The following is a 24,471-nucleotide window of genomic DNA, read 5'->3' as shown; positions in this document are numbered from 1 at the left end:
TGTATGATAAATGTGAAATACACATCAGAAATCTTAAGTCAATGGGTGTAACAACAGGTTCATATGGGCATCTACTTTTGCCTATACTGTTAAAATTGTTACCAGAAAACATGGTTCTAGAATTTCATAAGAAAAATAATACAGAAAATGAGTATAAAGTCAATGACCTGTTAGAATTTATAAGAGAAGTTTTACGTGCCCGTGAGGCCACATTATTAGTAAATAATTCTAGTAATAAAATACATGACACTTACACTAAATTTAATTCCAAACAAAAATATAATCAGAACTTTTCTTCTAAGAAAAGTGTTTCTTCGGCTGCTGCCTTGAACAGAACACTTCTATAAAAATATTTTGTGACTCTTCATATTATACAAGCTTGAGTTGTAAAAGGTATACAGACCAAGAGAAACGTTTTAAATTAAAGAAGGGAGGATGCTGTTACAAGTGTTTCTTAAAATCACACCTCTCTTCTAACTGTAAAAAGTAAATTAACCCCATGTTCGAAATGTGGTAATAAATTTCACAATGAGATAAATCCACAACCTTAGTATCTTGTATCCACAACCTTAGTAACCTTAGTATCTTGCGTTTCTGTACAGAAAAGTAAAACTATTTCTACATTACTCCAAACTTGTATGTGTCTCTGGTGGTGAAAACAGAATTCATGCAAGGGTTTTGTGTGATAGTGGTTCAGAAAAATGCTTTATAAAAGAAAATTGAATTTAAAGCCCATTAGAAAAGAAAATTTATTAGTATATTCATTTGGCGAACGAAAACCACAAGAATCATCATTTGACGTAGTTTCTCTTGAATTACAAAATATTTCGTAATCAAGCAATTCCATAAATATTGAAGCCTTGGTAGTTGAAAAAATAACTGGCGCTACAGTCAAAATTCCAGACAAAGGTTTGATTCAATGCTTGAAAATGAGAGGATTTAATCCTGCTGATACAGGGCATGAACGGGAAATAACTATTTTACTAGGGTCAGACTTTTTGTGGCAAATTCAATTAGTTATTGTTGGAAAATATTTATACATTGCAGAAACTATTTTCGGACATACTATTCAGAGGCAGATAGAATCAAAAAATAGAAAAATAAATTGTTGTAGTGTATCAGTTGAGAGTGAAAATAATCAACTGAAGAAATTTTGGGATTTAGAAGTCATGGGTATTGTTGAGAAGAACGAAACAAATTCTACTGATTTAGAAATTATAAATGACTTTCAAAATAATTTGATATTCAAAAATGGTTGTTATGAGGCAAATCTCGCGATTTATTGAGAAACAATCTTGAAGTGGCTAAAAGAACATTCGCTGGTCTGGAAAATAAATTTAAGTGTAATGAAATGTTATTTGAAGAATACATCAATATTCTTAGGGAACAAGCACATTTAGGAATTGTAGAGGTATGCCCTGAAAACAGCTCGACACTTAATTCTTTTTATATGCCTCACCATCCTGTAATTAGAGACGACAAAACAACAAAGGTACACGTTGTTTATGATGCTCCTTCAAATTCAAATGATGCTCTTTCTCTCAATGACTGTCTTAACCCAGGGCCAAATCTAAATCCAAATGTTTTGGACGTTATTTTGAAATTCTGCGAAAATAGGATCGCCTTTGATATCTGCCGAAAAGGCATTCCTTCAAATATCAATTGCAGAAGAAGACAGAGATTATCTGAGATTTCTTTATTTTAAAAACCTTGATAGAAAAGAGAGTGTAATTTTTTACAAAATGACAAGAGCAAACTTTGGTGTAACTTGTAGTCCTTTCATCCTTGCCTGCACAATAAAACATCACATTGATAAGTACAAGAATTCTAACTTTAAGACTTTTGAAATGCTTAAATCTTTACGTGAATGACCTATTTTCTGGAGCGACAGCTGTTGAAGAAGCGCTTAATCTCTCAAATGATTCTGTTAAAATTCTTGCTGAAGGAGGTCTAAATCTAAGAAAATTCGAAACCAATTCCCTAAAGCTTAAGCAGAAATGGCTTCATAAAAAGTTAATCTCTCCCAATAGTGAAACTCCATGTACATCCTTAAAGGTACTAGGTTTAATATGGAACAATGATGAAGATGTCTTAGGACTAGAATTAACACTTTTACGGTCCTCTATAAACGCTGACTGTACCAAACGTAATGTATTAAAAATAGCAGCCAAAATGTTTAACCCATCTGGAATTATCGCATCCTTTGTAATTCGAATTAAATGTTTATTGCAACAGCTATGGCTTCAAAGGGTAGCTTGGGATGAGGTTTTTTTCTGAAGAACTTGAAAATGACTCGAAAATATGGCTCTCTGAAATAAAAGAACTTAAAATGTTGAAAATTCCCAGATGTTATTTTCATGTACCAAATTTAGACAGGGACACTGTTCAGTTACACATTTTTAGTGACGCTAATCCGAATGCATATGGCTCAGTCGCATACTTGAGATATAGAACTGATGAAGATAAATTTGAAACTACATTTGTTTTGGCAAAATCACGTGTTGCACCATTAGAGAAGTTAACGCTTCCCCGCCTTGAATTAATGGGAGCACTGGTGGTTGTTAGGGTTGCCAACGACCTGAAAAATATTCTACATATTTCAAATGTCATTTTATGGTCAGATTCGGAAATAGTTCTGCATTGGATTAAAAGTACAGCTAAAAGATGGAAACCTTTCATTGCTAATAGAATTTCAGAAATACATGAAATTTCAGATTCTTGTTCATGGAGACACTGCGAGGAAAAACTCAACCCTGCAAATCTAATAACAAAGGGTTGTTCTGCAAAAGAACTGATAAATTCTGTGAAATGGTGGCATGGCCCTGCATTTCTTTCGTTACCTGAAAGTCAATGGCCAAAACCCAAACTATCAAAATTATATAATGTATCAAAAGAATCTCGAAAATCGGAAGCTATCCTAGCATGTGTGATCAAAACAGACAAAACTGAAAAGGTTCCACTGATGAATTTGACAAAATTTAGTTCCTTGAAAAAACTTTATCGTGTGACTGCGTGGATTTTCAGATTTATAACAAATTTAAAAGGGAAAATAGAAATTTTGTGGAAATTTCAGCGGAAGAAATCAGTAAATCTGAAACTTTTGGGTTAAAACAAACTCAAGAAGATAGTTTCCCTGAAGTTAGAGTCCCTAAGAGAAAACAAGCATATTCCAAAAGATTCAAAATTGTTCGAATTAAATCCCATATTATCAGATGAAGGTCTACTTTTGATACGAGGTCGGTTACAAAAGTCAAACCTACTATTTAACAACAAACATCCAATAGTAATCCCTTCAAAGCATAAATTAAGTGAATTAGTAGTACGAGACGCGCATGAAAAGGTTCATGCGGGAGTATCTGATACTCTAGTGCATATACGTGAAAGATTCTGGCTCTTAAGAGGAAAATGTCAAATCAATCCTGAGTAAATGCTTAATATGCAAAAAAATATAATGTACATCCTGGACAACAAGTCACTGCACCTCTTCCAGCGGATAGAGTTAATGAATCTCTGCCTTTCGCAATTTGTGGACTCGAATTTACAGGTCCCTTGTATGTAAAAGAAAATGAGTACAAATACTACATTTTATTGTTCACTTGTGCCACTACAAGAGCTATTCACCTGGGGCTCGTAAAAGGCATGAGCACTGAAGAATTTTTACTTGCATTGCGCAGGTTTGTCTCCCGAAGAGGTTTGTGTTCCACTGTGTACTCAGACAATGCTAGAACATTTAAAAGAGCCGAACTTGAATTAAAGCAAATGTGGAAAGTGATTAACCACCCTGAAGTTAAAAAATTTTATGCTTCGCATGGAAATACATTGTGGAACGTGCTGCCTGGTGGGGCAGTTTTTATGAATGTTTAGTTCGCGGTGTAAATACTAGTTTAACAAAGAACATTGGGAAATCATTTTTGACTCAAAGCGAATTAAACACTTTGCTTGAAATAGAAGCAATGATAAGCTCACGCCAATTAACATATGTCTTTTCTCATCTTGAAGAGCCCTCCGCACTTACTCCAGCCCACCTGTTGATTGGTAAACGACTCTTGAGTTTGCCAGCTGTAAGAAGGAATGATTTCAATTTACCAGGTTCCAGAGAAGTAATGTTAAAACGTTTCTGTACATGAGAAAATCTAATAAATCACTTTTGGAACAGATGGAAAAAAGAATATCTCCTGTGCTCATAGTACAGCTATTGTACAATTTAGAAATTGATGATATCAATAATTGCAATAATCAGTGAATTATCAAAAATAGACTGAATGACTGATAAACTGATGATAGACAAAAAATATTCTTTTTCATGTTTCCATTTATTCATTTTATTATTTTCCTTGGTTTAATAATTTGTGTTGATCTTCAGAAATGCTAATTCAAATGTTTTGTTTTTTTCTATAGTTTCAGAAAATTTTTGTCTTGTTATTAGAAATTATTGATATACTGTGACCTGTATATGTAATTTTTATTTGTTTCTTATTGTTATAGTAATATTGTAATGATTAGTTAAATTTGTGATGAACCTATTGTTCATAGGGGGGAGTTTGTTGAAATTATTTCTTTTTCTCTTCGATGGAGCCAATTTTTCTTTTATTATTTATCGTCTGATGTCAACTAAGTCACGTGACTGGTGGCAGAGAAAGAATGTAATAACTCGTTTAGTTTGAGTTTGACGCTTGAAATGATCTGTTCTTGGCCGCATAGCGGTATTCAACAATTATAATAATTGTTCTTGATAAACTAATCTTGGCCCTATGATGGGAAATTTATATTATTTGTAACTTTTATGTTTTGAATAATGTAAATAATGTACATACGCTCTTCATTAAATATTTCTGTGTTTCAACTGGAAGTTCTTATTTTCAAGTTGAGTCTTTACGTGAAAATGGTATATTGACTCTTGATATACAAGTATATTCTTGATTAAATTGATGCTCTCCCAACTCGTGAATAAAATAGAATCGTGATCATAATGTAACAAGTTTTATACAAGTATCTATGACTTCTTCCAGTTTGAAGAACCTCAACAAAACTTCCTACCAGATTAGATATTGCTGGGCCATCATACAGCTGTATGATAAGGAAGTCAGGATATTCAGCTTCAAATAAAAATTCATTAAACTGACGATTAAGTTCATGAGAGTAAATGAAGTTTACTACTGATACACTGGTTCAGTAACTTAATACAGATTGAGATATTTCTCACAAAGAGCTTGCTGATGAATAATTCAATGAATTGCCAGAAGTTTTAAACATTAGCATCTTCACAAACCTTAAAAAAATGTCCAACTAATGCTTTGCCCATTTCGCACATTTTTTTCACCATCAGTTATGACATATTTTAACCGATTCCATTGCAGATTGGCACTCTGTTTTGTTATAAGGCCTGTTCATTTGTATATTCTCTGTTCTCTGTATTAATTTATGTAATGTTGTATGTTGTTTATTCTATTAATTTATGTTGTTATAAATATAGAGAATTCTTCAAAGTGTACTGTATTTACTGTAATTATATTCCACTGTATGGTGAAGATATTTTATCTAGTGAGATAGTAGAAAAATTTTTCACTCTTGAGTTATTGCTTTTTTTTTTTCATCTATATCATTTTGATAAAAATGTTCATTATAAAATAAATTGACTACTTCAATATATCACTGAGCTTCAAGTGGGACAAAAATTCCAAACAAGTATCCAAGGAAAAAACGGACATCTTCGACTATTGCAAAGGTACATTGTTTAATGTTAAAAGAAAATCCTCCTAGTCAAAGGACAGTTGCAAAATCATTAAAATGCTCGGTGTCAACTGTAAACAAAATGATAAACGTTGATTTAAATCTTAAGAAAGTGAAAAAATGCAATGTGCATTATCTTCTTCCAAAGCATATCGCTCAATGCAGGACATGCTGCAGAATTCTATATGAGAAACACTTATCCAAAGAAAAATGGAAAAAAATTGCCACAATAGATGAAGCATGTGTGCATTTAAATGATTGTAACAAAAAAAAGAGCCATTTATTATCATAAAAGGGGAGAAAAAAATTTAAGTACATGGTTCAAAGAATCGAAAGAAAGTTTTTCTAAGGGATTCACGATTGTTGCTGGTTTTTCTTATAATGGCAAGTTAAAAATAAAGAGAGTGCAAAAAAATGTCAAGATTAACTCCAAATACTATCAGGAACATATTTTATTGCCAATTTTTCTGAATGAAATGCCATCACTTTACCCACCATGCCATCAATCTGTGAGACCTCCATCAGGACAAAGCTAGCAGTCACACATCAAAATCCACTGTAAATTTCCCAAAAGAAATGGAACAAAAAACTGGTATCAAGGCCATACCCTTCACTGACCGTATGACAGCGATGTTCGAAAAGAGACGCAACTTCGACAGGGATAGGACTCCCCAGTCCAGGCGCCCTTTGAAAAGAACGTATCGTTCACGGATGGTACTAAATCTCCCGATGTGTCACCTATGGATTTTTGTGCTTTCGGACTTTTAAAAACTGCATTATCCAAACGTTGTTCCAAAACCCTAACAGGACTCTGGAAAGCTGTTCGGGAGGAATGGGATAGAATACCTCTTCTACCAGTTCAAAAGGCATTATTATCCTGGAAATTGGTGTCGAAAGATAGTTCAGAATAAGGGATGTCAAATAGAACACAAGAATGTTATGTAATTTAGTTTTGTGAATACAATATACATTGTCTAAAAAATGTGTGAACAGCCTCTGTATATATATTTTTTTTACTTTTTAATCTGATTAATTTAAATAAAAATGCATTTAATTGAAGATATAGAAGCTAATTAGAAACATTAAATATTTTTATAGAATTATGTTGTCTATTTTTCACTTTTCAAATAAACAGAAGATATAAAATGTACCCATGTTAGTCTAAATCTATTATTCAACTAGTAAGGTAAAAATGTTTCACTATCCCACCTGGGCCCTCTCTATTCATACACCATCTTTAAAATAACCCTTTCAGGTGACTGTTACAATTTAAAATCTTTCACACTTTCTTTTCTTTTTGATGCAAATCTCTACCAAAGAGAAATTAATGCAAATTGCCAATCCTTAAAATTAAAAAAAAATTATTGTAAAAAATATTATCAATAAGTATTTACACAAATCTCCAGGAAATGAAAAGCATTTCTCATGCCTTCGTGGTGTAGTGGTCTGCACGCTCAGCTTGTTATTGAGTGGCCCAAGGTTCGATTCCCGGCGAAGGCATTGCTAATTTTTCATCTCTCCGGCTTTAAAAAAATACCTAATGTCTCTAAAATGGCACCCGAACTAAAAGGGTTGTGGTAGATGATTCTCCACACCCAGGATTTGGTGATTGGGTGCCCTAGAAACCCCAGTCGCTCTTTAAAAGGAAGAGTATATAAGGTATTTCTCCTGCCTTCGTGGTCTGCACGCTGGGTGCGTATTCCGGAGATCCGCGGTTCGATTCCCGGTGAAGGCATTGCATATTTTTCATCTTGCCTGCTTCCAAAAAAAAGTCCTAATGTCTCTACAGTACAAGGTGTCTGAAATGGAAATCTCATGCTACCAAATTAGGACCATCATTTACATCCAATTCTCTTGCAAAATGTCAGTGACAGAATGTCACCAAATCATGTATATAAATTTAGATACTGTTGTATCACATTGCACTATGAAAGTTTGGTACCAAAAGTTCAAAAACAAGAAGTTGACATTCAAGAAACAGAATGCTCTGTCCGGCCTACTGATGTTGATGAGGCCCATCTGCAAGAACTTATGGAAGAAGATCATTATGTAACCACCCGAGAGCTTGCTAAGAAGTTAGAAGTTAGTGCCATGCCCATTAGTCATACTATGCATCGCATAAAACTTACAAGTTTACGTACAATTGTAGGGTGCCACATGAGCTGACTCGAGCGGATAAGGACAGACATGTACTTACCTGCTTGTATGTCCGCGCAAGGACAAAATCTGAATCAGATCGTGACTTTTGATAAAGTGGGTTTACTTGGAACAACAAAGGCCAAAAAGAGGGTTGGTCTGTGCCCAGTTAGCCCATCGGCAGGGTCGCAAAGCGTAATTTGACTAACAAAAAGGTCATGCTTTGCTTCTGGTGGAATTGCAGTGGTTATCCACAAAATATCTGGAAAAAAAGGTAAAACTCTCGACAGTAAGGTGTACAGCAAGATGCTAGTCCGTGTTGATGCTGCTATCAAGGAAAAAGGTTGAATGACATTTCGGCAGAGAAAAGATTGCATTAATCTTGTTCCATCAAGATTAATGGGGAAAAAAAAAACACATGTACGCATTCACTAGCTGGACTCTAATAAGATCTTTTGCCACACCCACCATACAAGCCCCAACATCACTCTTTCGATCTTCTAACTTTTTTCACACCTGCAGCTATGTCTTGTTGGTGCTATCTTCCATTCTGCACAGGACATTTGAAATGAGATTGATCTGGTTTTGGACTTGTGGCCAACAAGTTTCACGGCCGAAGGATTTGAAAACATTGGCAGAAAATCAAAGATTTGGTTGGTGCTTATTACCTGCACTAAAAGTACTTATTTTTTTTTTTTTTTTTTTAAACCTAGCTTCATTAAGAACGTTTTATGACTGAAAATTTCTGTTACAACCAGATAATAACCATTCACAGCATATACAGTTACATAATACTATAATATATTAAGTATGTTGTCATGGAAAACACTACAGTACTACATTAATTACTATACTGGAAAAAAATGCACTCATTAATTGCCAACTTCACAGCCAAGTAAAACTAGCGGTCAATTCGGGTGTTGCAGCAAAATATTCTACCGTGTCCAGCACGTATAATATTTCTTGGCAGCTGGGTGAAATATTGTTCTCACTTTTTTCTGATGGCATTTGTTGCACCTCAGGTACAACTGCTTGCACATCACACTCCACTGCAGCACAAAGAGCAAAGTAGTCATCTGCACTAATGAACTCCTTAAAACTTATAGTTGACTCAATAATTGCAACTGTTAAGCAATGTTAATCATGCCTGCTATGTTTTAAAGAATACAATGTATTCTGCATTGTCTTCAATTAAGCGAGACAGAATTTCTGAATGCAGTCCTAGCAGAGGAACAAGAGCGAAAAAATATGAAAAACTTTCAAAGTTCATGTTAAATGATGAAATCTAACAATGCAACAGACTAAAAAATAGTTCATAGTTCGTTCCCCCCCCTTTGAGAACATACAGACTTCCCGTGCACCACATATGTACAACACAGGGCTTACAGAAGTAAGTTAACTAAAACATTAAAAGTTACATGCATAAATAAAGCGAACAAAAGGAAACAGCAGTCTGGACTTCACGAAAACAGATAAGTTCACTGGGCAAGTCACTCCGAACATTTTCAAATCATTCTGTAAGCATAATCTAGAGCCATCAAATGTAGGACATGAGAAAATCAAATGTTCCACATCCTGAGGAACTCTTTTTTAACATTCACATAAATTGTTTGATCGTAGATTAAAACGAAACAGGTAACTTGCAAATTTACCGTGACCAGATAAAAACTGAGACACTTTAAAATTTAATGAGAGGAAAGACTCGGAATTCAGTCTATGGTAAATGAAAGGAAGGAACTTTTTGGTGACTTCAGCATTACAAGATGAAATGTATTCCTCATTCCACATAGCTAAAAGCTTTTTATAATGAAAGGACTTGCAATAACTCTTTGGAATGCTAATGTTGATATCAATGGGTAAATTTAAGGCATCTTTAGCTAAGAAATCAGCTCTTTCATTTCCGTAGAAACCATGATGAGCACGCACACAAGCAAAGCAGATATCAATACCTCTAATTCTAAATGAACTAACAGTTACTAGGGTTTCGATAACTAATTTATCGCAGCTGGTAATACTGTTCAAAAGTTAAAGAGAATCAGAACAAATAAGGTACTTTGAGGATGTTGACCCATTATCCTGGATCCATCTGACGGCAAGATAAATGCACAGAAGTTCTGCTTGAAAAACTGTGCATTCAATTCCGTATACGGTGTCAAAAAAAAAAAAAAAAAACCTCGGAATGGCCTTCAAACATAGTTCGTGTTATCAATAAAACTTAATATAAGATCACATAATCACTACTGAGCCCAAAATTTTGTTCATGTTAATCGAGTGTTCATCTTAAAGCAAATTCATCTCAAGGGCAGTTTAGTGTAAGTGGAGTCACTATGGCAATATTTAGAGAGATCATATAATAATGATTAGGACCAAAATTTTGTTCATGTTAATTGAATGTTCACCTTAAGCAAGTTCGTGTCAAGGGCACTTTACTGTATGTGGAGTCATTTATGGCAATATTTAAAGATAGAATTTAGCTGTGCAGTGTGACAGATGATGGCACTTTGAACAACTACTTGAAAGCTTTATATAAAATTCTGTGTAGTTTGTGTGACAGTGTCAAGCTGGATGTAATTCAAGAATTTCTCAGTTTTTATAATTATTAATTCTTTCTGTCTGACTAGAAAGTTAACTAGTCATCTAATGTCTCATTATTCAATATTTTCTGGTAGCCTGGGGGTACTAGTTGTAGAAATGGAAGTATTTTAGCAGTTCATTTATACGCACAGATTTTCTCATTGAAGTAAAAAATTAATGCAGCATTCCAATTTCAGCTTATAAAGTGCTATTTGGCACTGAGTATCTCATTTATCCTTAGTGCTTTTGGCATATTTTGTTGACTGAATGCTAGGTATGATAAATTACTTTGTTACAAGTTATGTGTACTTTTATTTGGCTTGCTGTGTTGTTGTTTTATCATAGTTAAAATGACTTACACAACTGATAGGTCTGTGAACTTTCCTTATAAAATTAGAAGACTCCAGACTTTTCATATGATCTCTAGTCTTCGAGCCAAACTCCAAATCATCCAGTTTTAATTTATCTGAACTTAGATTATGTCTTTCAAATGTAATTTTAGAAAAATTGCTTATTTGCTTGAAAAAAAAAAAATGCTGTGAAGAAAATTTTGATAAAGTTTTTGACGAAAGACAATGAAAATATCTCTTGATGGAACTTATAATTGGAAATTCTATTTTTTCCTCAATGACTTTTTGCATAATTTTTCTGATCTTTATTTGACTTGATCTATCAACTCATTACAGAAATTTGGAAAACATTTTCAGAACACTTAATTAATGTTTATTAGGTAACTATTAATATTTAAGTTTCCTTTAAATGGTACCCAATTTGAATACATTTATTTCTAACTCTCCCTCCCCAATGGTGGGCACTTGCCTATGACGGCACTGGCAACTTTTAAGACCAGAAGTGGTGGGCATTTTATTATAGAAGCGGCCACCGTTACCTCCTATGAATGCACAGACATCGATGCCTTCTCAAGGATTCGAACCCGGGCCCTTCGGTATTGCAATCAGGCTCCCCTAACCACTATACTGTCTGGGCAGCAACTTATTTTAAGTGTATCTGCATGAGATGTAATCTTATCTGCGAAGACCAATTTTTGGACACTTTAATGTCAAATTAAATCAGTTATTTCACTGTAATTTTGGATAGGATTTATAGTCTTAGAATACCATGTCTCTTTTAGTTGCTGTATAACAAATAATTTTTCAAGGTTACATATTATATTGCAGCACAATATCATTATCAACTGTTCTTTTTAAATTTAAAGGGCTGTTCAGACTGCGATTTATTTGAGCTCACGGAGGCATCTGACACAGTTGACCCATCTCCAAAACCAGTTTTTCACCATATGGCAGCGAGTTGAAAAATCTGAACTGCAGGTAGAGCAGAGCTAGTCAACATACGGAACCGACTCCATCAGCTTAGATAAATCACAGCGTGAAATGGCACTTTACATCCAAGGTGTTTTTCATTTTTTAATTTTTTTAAAAAAGTGGTTTCATACAAACTGAAAATGTCTCAGATGAAAATTTGTTTTTTCCTACGACAAAAGTTTTCAAAAATTTTAATCCACTAATTCAGCTCTGCTATAAATTTACATAAGCAACACATAATGGCCAGCCACCAAAAACTCTGAAGTCAATATTTGTTTGACTACTACTTTAGTATTTTGTCATAAAAGAAATAAAAGCAATCAAAGATGTAAGAATCAATATTATTTAACTTCATCTGTTTCACTATTTTTGCTGTTTTGTAAACTGAATTTGTTACACTGCAGCACATATTATTTAAGTTGTTTTTTTCTTTTATATTAATCTTTTGTTTCTAGAATTCAATTCTGAATCAAATCAGCTAAATATGCAGTTATTCATATGAGCATTAGAGAAATCAAAGGAAGGAAAAAATGCTGTTCTGTATTCTGATACACATCATAAGTTCTAACGATGGACTAGAATCTCAATATGAATTATTTCAAAATTATTCAAAAAAAAAAAAAAAAAAGCTGCCATCAGCATAAGATGTTCTATTACATGAGTGACTTAACCAGTTTGTACACTTAATCAGTCTTGCTTTTGAAAAAAAATAGACATTGAAAAGAATAGAATGTAATTTTTTTTCTAAACACAATTTAAGATTTTTTGAGTAATTTCAAGATTACTCAACAATTTTTAAGGCTTCTAAAACAATGCATTGTGTAGAGAACTGGAGAAGAGAGAAATAAGGAACTATGTCCATCACGGTTTGTGTAAGTCAGGATATTACTGTATATGTAATTGCAGTCAAAAGTCGTTAATCCGGACCTTAAAGCTGAAAACTTTCTGCGCATGCGCCACGTTGACATTACGCCGCGCATAGGCATTTACGCGTGCGCGTAAAACCTTTACGACTGTGCATATGCGTGTGCGCAAGTGCAGAATACGTTTTTGCGTGAGCGTTTAATGTATAACGTACGGTATAAGCTAAAATTATCTATTTCAGTTAATGTTGATGATTGCGTTGTTCGTTAATCTTCGAACTGTATCCGGCTTATTACTTTTTTCAGGCTGTAAGAGCAATTTTATAAAAGTAAACTTGAACTTTCGATTATGTCAAATAGAATTTCCGATGCTGTAGCTCCCAAAGGATCTACAAAACGAAAGTATGTTTTGATGTCCATCAAACAAAAAGTGGAATTGCTGCAAAAAATGGATAAAGACATGAAGAAGGTGACAGAGAGGTTAGTGAAAACAAAAAAATTGCGATTGACAAGTTAGTCAGTATTATTGGCACAGCAATTACGGGACTTGAACAGCGGAACTTTGTAACTGAACAAGAAATTATGTCTGTTTATAGAACTAAAGAGAAAGTATCACATAAAACGAAGCAACTTAAACAACTTGCATTGAAAGAAATGTTTAATAAAGTAAACAAATAAATATTAAGCTTTTTTTTTTTTTGTAAATTTTGATACCCTTTAGATCATAATTGTTCTTTATTTCATAAATTACGGTTTCATATTTTTAATTTTAGAATTTCTGCATGCCATCTTACGAGATTTAAACTGATGATCTATAATCTGGAATCACCGAAGTCCCGACGAGTTCAGATTAACGACTTTTGACTGTATTTGTTTGACAGATCACTGCATGTCTAAACCTAATTTTGTAATTAACATTTTTAAACAATTTATTGATTTTAACATTTGAATAATTTTTCAGTGTTATAAAAAAAAATCGGATTTAGATTTTAATGTCACATCAGAGGGTTTCTTAAGGTTTTTTATGGTTTTGTTGAGCTTGCAGTTTTTTTAACTGCTCTTAGACACCTTACTGCTGATACAACTTTTTTTTACCTTTTTAACTTGATTATTAAACATAACTTTCTTTGTACTTATACCACAACAAATTTAATAGAAAAATCGCATTTTTTAAAAATTATATATAAAAAAAACAGTACATTTTTGGAATTCCTGATGTATTGTTAAGTGTTGTCATTGATTTTTAGCCCAGAATGTCTATTTATTCTCAAATCCCACTTCTGCGCTGAATCACTTTTATATTCCGTTTCATTCTTCAAGTAACTCACATCTGGCACGGCCAGCTACTTAAAATAGTTACTATACAAAAGAGAGAAATATATGCTTTTAATAAATTCAGCTAGTGTAATTTCACTGATCCAGCTGGTAATTAATAAAGAGATACAGAACTGCATTTATTGCTTTCAAATCAATTAGTTTGTCAATCAATATCAAGCAGTTTCAATTTAAAAGAAAAATTAAATATGTTATGCTTCGCCTAATGGCAACAAACTGGCACACAGAAGTTAAAAATATTTAAGTACCAGATGCTTTAGATATCCCAATAAAGTGTTAAATATTGCGATACTATTGTTTTTAAAATATCCACTATATTATTTCTTTACAAATAATATGTAGAGATAACATTTGGTGACAATATCCTTTTATCTGCATTGCCATATATTTCATAACTGCTTTATTATTTCTTTAAATCTAATACATGGTGATAACATTTAAAAAGTGAGGTTTCAAACTGATAACTCTAATACCTTTTAAAAAAACTAAGAAAGCATACATACTGCTGGTTTTCTGCTACAGTGCTCTTGTCTTTCCTAAATGCAATGTGTGTGGACAACTTTTGCCTAACAGTGCACCATAATCTTCACTTTTTTTTTTTTTTTTAAATTGCATTATTATATACATGTTTACTGATATATTTTTAATGTATAAGTGAATATGTTTCATCATTTAAAAGTCAATTTTAGTTCTTTGATATCATATTTCACACTGTAAAAATACAAGCAATGTTAATTTTTATACGGTAACATACTTCCCATCTATTTTTATGTGAGTATGCATATGCGTTTAAAAAAGAAAAAAAATTTTAATGTAACAGAGTATTTTAATTTCACATATATATGATTAAATATTACAGGTGCTTTAATGTTAGAATTTATATACATGGCTATGTATAATACGAAGATGCTGAAAAGATAAAAATAAGTTATTTCATGTACAAAAATTCATTTTTTAAAATCTGTAGTATTTTACATCAGAGCGCAAACAAAAAACAACAAATACTAAACACATCTAAAATCCACACTGATGAATGAATAAGAATGTCACTGTACATCCTGGACATTTTATACATTAAATCTAATTGAGCGGAGCACAAACTGTGCCTTGACATTGGCACCCAACTCAAATCAACACTAGGCGTAACAACAATAAACAAATATGTGGTCAAATAACTTATAGTATAGTTTTCCCTTATCTAAAAGAATGAATGTTAAAGTAGATTTTCTCATAACATTTAATGAAAAAGGTATTTCTGATAGTCATTATGTACAGTTTATGAAATGAATAAAATGAAGGAATAAAAGCTATCATGGTTCCAGAACATATCTGTCTGAAATATGTACAACTGTGATCATTTATAAAATCTTTAAAATATATTCTGACACTTATGTCCCCAAATGCTAAAAAGCTGTGAGTCATTTGTAAAGTCCTGGTTGGTAGACATGTGGGAATGCCTTTTGGGGTGGAGGTGGAGGGGGCTGATGTACCAGAGCAGCATAATTTTGTGCGTTAAGAGATGCATATTCATGTTGTGTTGGAGGCCTCAAAACAGTACTAGGCACAGATGAAACAAAGGAATGAGCTGATGGCAGTAAGGGAGGCCGTACAGTACACTGGACTCCAGCTGGATGAACTGATGGCATAGCTGATACAGCTAATGCTGGTTGTGCTGGCACATACTGGGCACCAGGTACCTGGAAATGTAAATAATTATTTAAACAGTAACCTATTGACCAAGTTCAGAATACTACTACATTTAAAGTTAAGTTGAATAAATCTGAATAGTTAATACCTGCAAAATTCACGAATAATATAATGCAGTCTCTCTTCTTATGAATACTGAATTACTCAGCTTTTTTATTAATAGATTGCATTTTGCTTTTTTTATTTAAATATTCCTATGGGTTTTTATCCACTTTTTGAAAAAAATATCATTTATGCATAACTTTCTGCAAAATATATGAATAAATTTTACAATTTTTTTCATCAGACATATGGCCAAAACTTCTTCAAAAATTACATAGAATAAATTTTATACTCTCCTCCGGCTTTAAATTACTTCTTCTGGCAAGGTTTTAAGAAATAAACTTTCTAGAATTACATTTTCAGAACTAGTCTCTTTTTATGAAACTAGTGCATTTTTCTCTAGCTACCATACTTACTCGCATAGTTCCCCCTTTATTATTAATTTTACAAAACAGTTGAGAGGGAGAGGAAGTTATGCAAATAATTTAATTCTTGAAGGGAGTATTTACAGTAAGAATATAACAAATGAAAAGTACTCATGGATAAATTACTGATAACTACCACAAATATATTTAATTAAAAGAAATTTAGATTCTATTAAAATTGCAATATCTATAAGATGGGAGGAGTTATATCCTTTACAATTTTAATAAGTACTGTTTCTTTGGAAAAACACATCAAATTTCTTACACATTTCTGTCCTTTACAATTTTAATAAGTACTGTTTCTTTGGAAAAACACATCAAATTTCTTACACATTTCTGTTAACTTTCCACATATTCAAACTTTGTAATAGCTTGTATGAAGGAAGTTTTATAGCACTTAGTTACGTAAAATAAATCACACAAAACACTTTTTCATTAATTCACTAATTAACAAAGCACATAGATAAAAATTAGATTTACACTAAAACTGAAATTAATTTACCTGATTGATTATATATGGTGGCTGTGGATAAGGTGGCGCAACATGGAAACCAAACTGTGGCGAAGATGCAACAACTGGGCCTCCTAAAAGAGTCTGATTTGGCCTAGGAGGTCGAGGCGGAGGGGGTGGTGGAGGTGGAGGTGGTTGAGCACATACTTGCACACTGGGAATAATTTGATTAGATGATATTTTAGCATTATTTACAGGTTTTGTTTGACCAAGTGAAGGCATTGTACTACCTGTAAAATTACAAAATAACATAAATATTTTTTTGTACCTGTAGCATTAAGGGGAGGGGGAATGCAATAATCTACTTTTTATTTATTTATTTATTTATTTATTTATTTATTTTTAACTTGCTTTTAAAAGCAGCATATAAAATGGCAGTTTTGTGCAGATTTGTGTTGATTTTTACAAAAGGGTAATCACCACATGTCCTATTTGTGAAAAAGTTATCCAGCATATCAAGAGAAGCATTTTCTTGTTGATGGTATAAATTTTTATATGTTTCAAATGCCGTACATTGATTCTTCACAAGAAATGATTTTAAAATGTTAAAAAATTGTTTCAACTAATGTTTTCAAATATATGACACAATAATTTCTATGTTCGATACCCTTGTAAGTATCCAAATTCAAAATCGATGACCTATTAACCTCTTCGTCATTCGCAACACGTCTAGTACGTTCAAGTGAAACTTCCGCAGGGCGGCCGTAACACACCTCAAGCGTTCTTCTACAGTGAGAGATGGCTTCAACGTCTACTCAGCAGAAAAAGAGAAAAAATGAGGTTGTGAATTGGAAAGACAAGAAGGATATACGTTTGATGAGTACAGTTCACAATAACTTGATGATTGATGTTGGAACACGGAAAAGAACTCTGAAAAAACCAATAATTGTAAAAGATTACAACAAAATGGGAGGAGTGAACTGCCTGGATCAGATGTTATCAAATTATCCTGCTGTTAGAAATAAGCAGAGATATTATTATTTTTCTATTATGCTTTATTTCCTTATAATTTTACTTTATATTCATTGACATTCATCCACTACGAAAGTCATGTATGGAAAGTTATGATGTGCAGAGAAAACAACATTACACACTATGAAAAACAGACGGCCGTTGGGGGGAAATTTTCGGGGACGGTGAAAGGGTTAAATAGCATATTTGGGGAAGGGAAAAAAAAATATGCACAGAGAAGTAGTTGTGGCAAAAAAAAAAAATAGAATTTCTTATTGTGAAGGGGAGGGAAAAGATAACATTTTACATTGAAACATAACTATTTATTTTGATCATCAACTGCATAAGAAATTAATTTTCAAAAAAGTTTTTGCATGCAAGAACAAAACATGGAAATCTAATCTGCTAATCTGTTTTTTCCTTTTGAAGATTCTTACTTTTGATCACCCTACCTTAAAGATTTTTAGATACAGCAGCAGATTTGACATGAAAATTATTAGAAAAACACTTATTTTTCTCACCAAATGACAATTAATGAGCAGTCTCCAATGATTTGGGTAGGAAAAAAATCCAGAGTGCTTGTTGTTCTTCCTAAAACAAGTTACTTATTTTTTTTTTAAACTTGTTAATTTATTTGTTGTCTAATAGTTGACATTCTGTTGAATTCTTTCTTTTTTAATCTATCATCCTCAAAATAATAAATACAGCCTTAGCATACAATAATTAATTTCAGGTCATTCAATTGATATTTAGTTTGTTTTACATTATGATATTACAAAAATACATGTTGAGAGTGAAAATTTGTAATTCTCATGCAAAGAAATTAAATGCAAACATATACTTAAATCTCTATATTAAAAAAATAAAGAAAATAAAAGAAAGGGCTGATAAATTATATATGTTGCAAATCTATCAAATTTTGAAAATCAAAAAAACAACTAAGTACAATTTTACTATAAACATCCATAATCACAGCTATTAGAAAATCAAACATATTACAATCATATTTCAGTCTCAAGAGAATCCTACAGATTTTAAAAAAATTTACAGAGCTAAGACATTACAGATTACAGAGCTAAGAGAAAGATTTTAAAAAAATTGACATTTTGAATTTTAATTTATACTGTGTACCTCAATATTACTCAGTATATTGAGTAATACTGAGAATTAGTATAACTGAAAAAATTAGTATAACTCAATATGTAATATATACAACACAGCTTATCGTAGAATAAAAGCTAGTTATTTATTGAATTTCAGATTAAATGAAATTTTAGCTTTTTTTCTTTTTACAATATAAGAAATTTACTGATTTCAGTATGGCAAATAGCCAAATAAATAGATGCCAATCACGCTTATAAAAAGTTACGTTTCTGCAAGATTCAAAAAAGCCAATCAATAATGAACATTTGCACTACTATAAAATTTTAACTATGACTAGTAATAATTCATTTGAATGGAAATTCACTCATTAACTTAAAAAAAAATATGTATGACTGCAAATAAAATTCCAGATTCAATAAACGAACAACAATACCTCCTAAATCATCATCGAAACCAAATTCACGTTTTAAACGTTCTGTTAGATTTCCTCTGTACTCTATACATTCATTCTTGGTTTCTTCTTCAGCAGATTTAACCATTTCATTTTTCTTTTTTACAGCTAGGAATATCAATTATATATATTATACAGAAATTATACCTAAAAAATGAATGTTTAAAAGATTGCAATTTAAATATTGTTACTTGCACTTAATGTAATCACATTTAACACTGATACAAATTAAATTATAACCAAACGTTTTTAATATTAAAAAAATGTATAACTAATGTATCTGTCATATTATTTCTCATATTATTATTTTCTCTCTACTCACAAGGGTCTTGAACTGAAGGTAGGGGAAAACATAGTTCACTTTGATAAAGTGTCAGATATTAAATAACATAAAATTAATTATTATATCATGTAATATAATATTCTTACTCTGCTGGACATTAATTTAAAAATGATTTATCATTTCTGCATAACTATGTTTGGGTAACTATGTTTGGGAAGAAGGACAATAAGCAATAACAGAATATAAAATTTGATTACGATATACTCCAACAAGTTTATGGTAACTACATTTAGCCCTTTTCCGTTTTATTTATTTTCATTGTTTCAGATTGCTAAGCAGATTACAATGAAAACTTAAAGGTTATGCATGCTCAAATTGCAATGACGACAGAGTTTAAAACATCTCTTAAATTTTGCTAGTTAAGTGAAATAATGTACCAATCACTGAAGATCTTATCTGGGGAGTACTTTTGACAGTTCCCCTATAAAAATACCATGAAACCAGTTAGTGTTTTCATTGGTTTGCAATTATTAATTGCCTCAAAAAAAAAAAAAAAAGAAAGAAAGAAAGAAAGAAAACTTATAACAACATCAAAATGCAGCTTGGAACAGTCCGGAGTAATATTAACCTAAGGAAAAGCACCTGCAGAAATTATGGCAATGCTTATTATATTTTTCAATTATAGTGGAATCATTCACAAAGAACGCTTTCTTGAAATTCTACTTAAAAGTTTTAAAGTTGTTATAAATATATTTTAAGGATCTACTACAACAAAAGGATAAAAGTCAGTTGCATGATAATTCATTGTGTCACAAATCGATAAATGGCTGTGTGTTTTTTGGCTTCCAAAGGAACTGTACTTCTCATCCTTTTTATTCATCAGTTTCTCTGCTTAAGATCATCTATTATATCTTAAATTAAAAATTAAACTACCAAAAATCTGTTCTAATGATACAGAGAGAGCCAACTTTCTTAATAGTTGTTAATTTTTTCTAATATTAAAAATCATAAAACCCATTATGTTCCACAAAATTAATTATTTGTTTTTCTATTACTGGAACTAGTTTTCCTGTATTGTTTCTACTTAATGCATAAGAAGATTGTACCAAAATATGTAGAGATTTCCTTGCTTATTTTTTATGAATACAATTAGCTTTACCATACTAAAAAGATCACTATCTTGTAATCCACACAGTAAACAGAGTAATTCTGACACTACCTAATGGATCTGGAATTATAAATTTTGTCATCATGTCTGCTTTAAATTATTAGAATCAATTACTAAACTGAAATAAACAGCTAGGAATATCAATTATATATATTATATAGAAATTATACCTAAAAAATGAATGTTTAAAAGATTGCAATTTAAATATTGTTACTTGCACTTAATGTAATCACATTTAACACTGATACAAATTAAATTATAACCAAACGTTTTTAATATTAAAAAAAATGTATAAAGTCTGAGATCTGGACTTGTCGGGACTTCGGCAATTACGGATTTTTCTTGATATTAGATGATCAGTTTAAATCTAGTAAGATGACACATGAAGAAATTATAAAATAAAAAAATATAAAATAGTTCTTTATGAAATAATGAAGCATTTGTGACCTTAAGGAAACCAAAAATTTAAAAAAAAAGTAAAGAAAGAAAAGATAAGAGGGAAGAAAGCCCATGACTAGCAGTGCACAAATGAAGATTCTGCATATCTTCAGAAACATTCTCTAAAACAAATGTTTATAATTATAATGAAATAGATATATAGACTGATTTATTTCTGGAGTTTGGGAAGTTTTTACCATATTAACCATGTCACATACCACAAAAGGTGCATAGGAGTACATAAAGAATGTCTTCACATTTGCATTCATTACAACTCTTATCACATAATTATGAATGCCACTAGGTAACAAACACAACAGAAGTATGGCATTCACAGGAGAACACAAGAATTTATTGCCCCTTAGAATGAGCTAAATGCTAATCAGCTGTGAAAGATACAATGTAGATTTCACATGAAATATCAAGCAGAAGTACCCAAGCCTATATATATATATATATATATATATATATATATATACTCTACAAGTTTAAACAGATTACCTGCCTCTGTGATGCATATGGCACAGATGGTGCACATATCAAGTATCTACAAGATTAGCATTTGCAAACATTTTTTTGCTATTAAAGAAGATGGACCTGTGTTCGATTTCCCTTCAAATGTTATTCAAAGTCTACACTAAGGTGATTTTTTGCCAAATTTTAAACATCTACATGATTGAACTTTGAAAGGTTGTTTAGATACTGACACATCCCTTTTGATTGTATTTGGTTATAACTACTGAATTACAAATTTTTTTAAATTCCACTAAAAATGAATTCATATTATAAATTACAGAAATTAAATTAATTTCTATTTAATCATTGGTAATATACATATTAAGGATATAATAAAATGTACGTATTACACAAATATTTTCAGTTCATCTAATTTTAAATAAAAAGATTTCATGTCGAATAGCAACGGCTTTTAGGCTACATGCTGTTTTATGACTGGATTAGCCCTCCATGAACAGTGACTGATTAATTTCTGTCTATTTCTATACTAACATTCATAAAGCAATTATAAAAACAATAATGCATTTTATGCACTGTAAATAATTCTTGTCAATAACATACGATAATACCTTTCTAGAAGTAGAATTTTATCAGGTTTTGCTTTATAAATAAAGAGGGGGGAAGAGATTTTACTGCAAAAATAACAGCTTCAATTATTAAGAAAATAACAAATTGCAAAAAATTGATAACATGGGATTAAGAAAGGGGAAAAAAATATATCTAAGAAATGCAGTTTGAGGCCCAAGTAAGCTTATTTCCTTACATTTAGAAGAAGAATGTGGAGAACTCCCAGGTGTGACACTAGTATCAAATAAAGGCAAAGGTGCAAGAGTAACCTGTTCTGGCAATTTTTCTGGTATTGCTGTTGCACATATTTTAGAAGCACTTGTACGTTTTTGGGTAGTTTCAAGGCCTTTAACCCTGTTGATGCTCTCTCGCATTCTCAATCTGTATTCCGATAAAGAAACCTAAATATTCAAAATGGATCAATTTTAATACAAGATATGGGTTAAATTGAGAACAATACAAAAAAAAAGTCTATTATATATAGGCACATACATACCTATATGAAATACACATAAACATTAAATAGACATATTTTTAAGGCCTATTTGGATTATGAATAAAATCCCTTTAACCTTTCAGAAAGTGCACTTTAGTATTTTATATACCACTTGCTGTTTTTCAACTCCAGCAAAAAATACTAATGCACACAAAATAATTTATCACCCAACTAACTTTTAACTAAATTATATGCAACTAAAAGCTTTTATTATATTATTTAGAGTTTCAGTAATTTAACTTACTTTTCTAAATAAATTTTTAAATGAGCTTGTTATTATTAGCACATTCTAAAAACAGCATACTTGTTAATATGATTATATTCCATATAACAATCAAATGCTACATTTTAAATCTCTTTTCAATTTTTAAAAAACTTTTTATCATTTTTACCTTGCAGTCTTTCATTTCCCATTTTTGCTTTTAACAATTTCTAAATTATCAATAACACTTCAAAGTTCATGTGTGTATATATAATAAATTAGAAATCTCCAGCATTTTTCAACATAGCAGTAAACTCTTTTGTGAGGACCATCGCTGAAAGTGACCAATATTTCTATGAACATAAATAAATATCAATAATGATAATTAATAACATTCTCTAAGATGACCACTCTTTAATCTGAGTAAAAGCATCAAATTTGTATTAAGGAAATCACTGAAACTTTTATTTGATTAAAAAAATAAAACATTTTCTGAACTAACTCTGTAATAAATTAAATCCCAAATTCTTAATATAAAGGTAATTTTTTAAAGCAATAGCTAACCATTCTTTCTAAAACTAATTTTGTCCTTCCTTAATGTGACATATAATTTATCATACGGTCTTGATTACATCTTTATAAAAGATGTGTAATATACATATATTATTTATATTAATTTTTTGCAGATCTAATATTACATTTGTTTACAGATCACTCAAAATAATCTCTTCTATTTGTCAATTTCACAGTTACTGACAGCAATTTAATAATTACCTGGATATTTAAAATATAATCAAACTAATGCCCAGTTTCAAAACAAATGGATTAAAAAAAACTGCTTTTGTTAATACATTCACAATTTAAATAGTACCAATGTATCATTAAAGATCTATCAACCCATTCTGGCAGTGAAAAGCAAAGAATTTCTTATACGTTCTTGAGAACACAATAGTTTTAACCACTTTACTATTTCCCCCAAGACAGAGTCGCCGATTTGAAAATTGTCATAAGATGTCAACAACAAGACACACTTATCTTGGTTAACTGTGGCCTGGATCATTACTCCTGAGAGATTTTTTTTTTTTTTTTTTTTTTGGGGGGGGGGGGTGTGTGTTTTGAGGAGATTTATGGTCTAATTGTGCACACACTCTCCAGAGTGAAGTTGTATCAGCATCATACAAAGCAATGTTCACTTAAAAAGATGGGAAATAGGAATGCACTTGCACACCCTTTCAGCTGGCATTACATTGTCTGAAATTTAAAATTTTCTATAGATCTTAAAATCACCAAAATGTTGATACTTGCCAAATTTAGAACCATTTAATAAAAGAATTCACATCCCCAAAAGCGAAAAGTTGTTTAAGAGCTCTTTATTAGAAAAAATGAATTTCAACATGCTTATGTTTCACTTCTTGCTTAGAAACTCGAATATCCCATCATTTATATTAGAAATAGAAACAAATTATAACTCAAGAACCCATTAAAAAGATAAACATATATGTCAGTGAATCACCAAAAATATTCCTCCAAAATGCTAATTCACACTCAAAATGGCAATCGTAAAAACAGACAGAAATTTCAGATGATTAAAATTAATGACCTTCTGCTGAGTTTGGCCAAAATTAATGACTTTTTAGGGCCAAAAAATCT

General features: G+C 31.5%; 1 protein-coding gene across 5 annotated transcripts in view; it reads right to left on the bottom strand.

Moving 5' to 3' along the window:
* Positions 1 to 14,766: 14,766 nt before the first annotated feature.
* LOC118202825 (histone reader KMT2E-like) overlaps positions 14,767 to 24,471 on the bottom strand; it is a 185,567-nt gene continuing 175,862 nt past the window's right edge. For all 5 annotated transcript variants that reach the window (XM_085824546.1, XM_085824532.1, XM_085824538.1 and 2 more), the window contains 4 exons: positions 22,320 to 22,524; positions 19,134 to 19,259; positions 16,637 to 16,875; positions 14,767 to 15,657 (listed from right to left, as the gene is read on the bottom strand). In XM_085824546.1, the coding sequence (XP_085680672.1) occupies positions 15,379 to 15,657; positions 16,637 to 16,875; positions 19,134 to 19,259; positions 22,320 to 22,524 (849 nt within the window). In that variant the 3' untranslated portion in view covers positions 14,767 to 15,378. The remainder of the gene's footprint in view (positions 15,658 to 16,636; positions 16,876 to 19,133; positions 19,260 to 22,319; positions 22,525 to 24,471) is intronic.

The sequence above is a fragment of the Stegodyphus dumicola genome, chromosome 1 (assembly GCF_044657685.1).
Source record: "Stegodyphus dumicola isolate Sdum_Otavi_A_Nest chromosome 1, ASM4465768v1".
NCBI lineage: Eukaryota > Metazoa > Arthropoda > Arachnida > Araneae > Eresidae > Stegodyphus > Stegodyphus dumicola.
The sequence above is the reverse complement of the archived record's forward strand: the minus strand, read 5'-3'. Positions and strand labels throughout refer to the sequence as shown.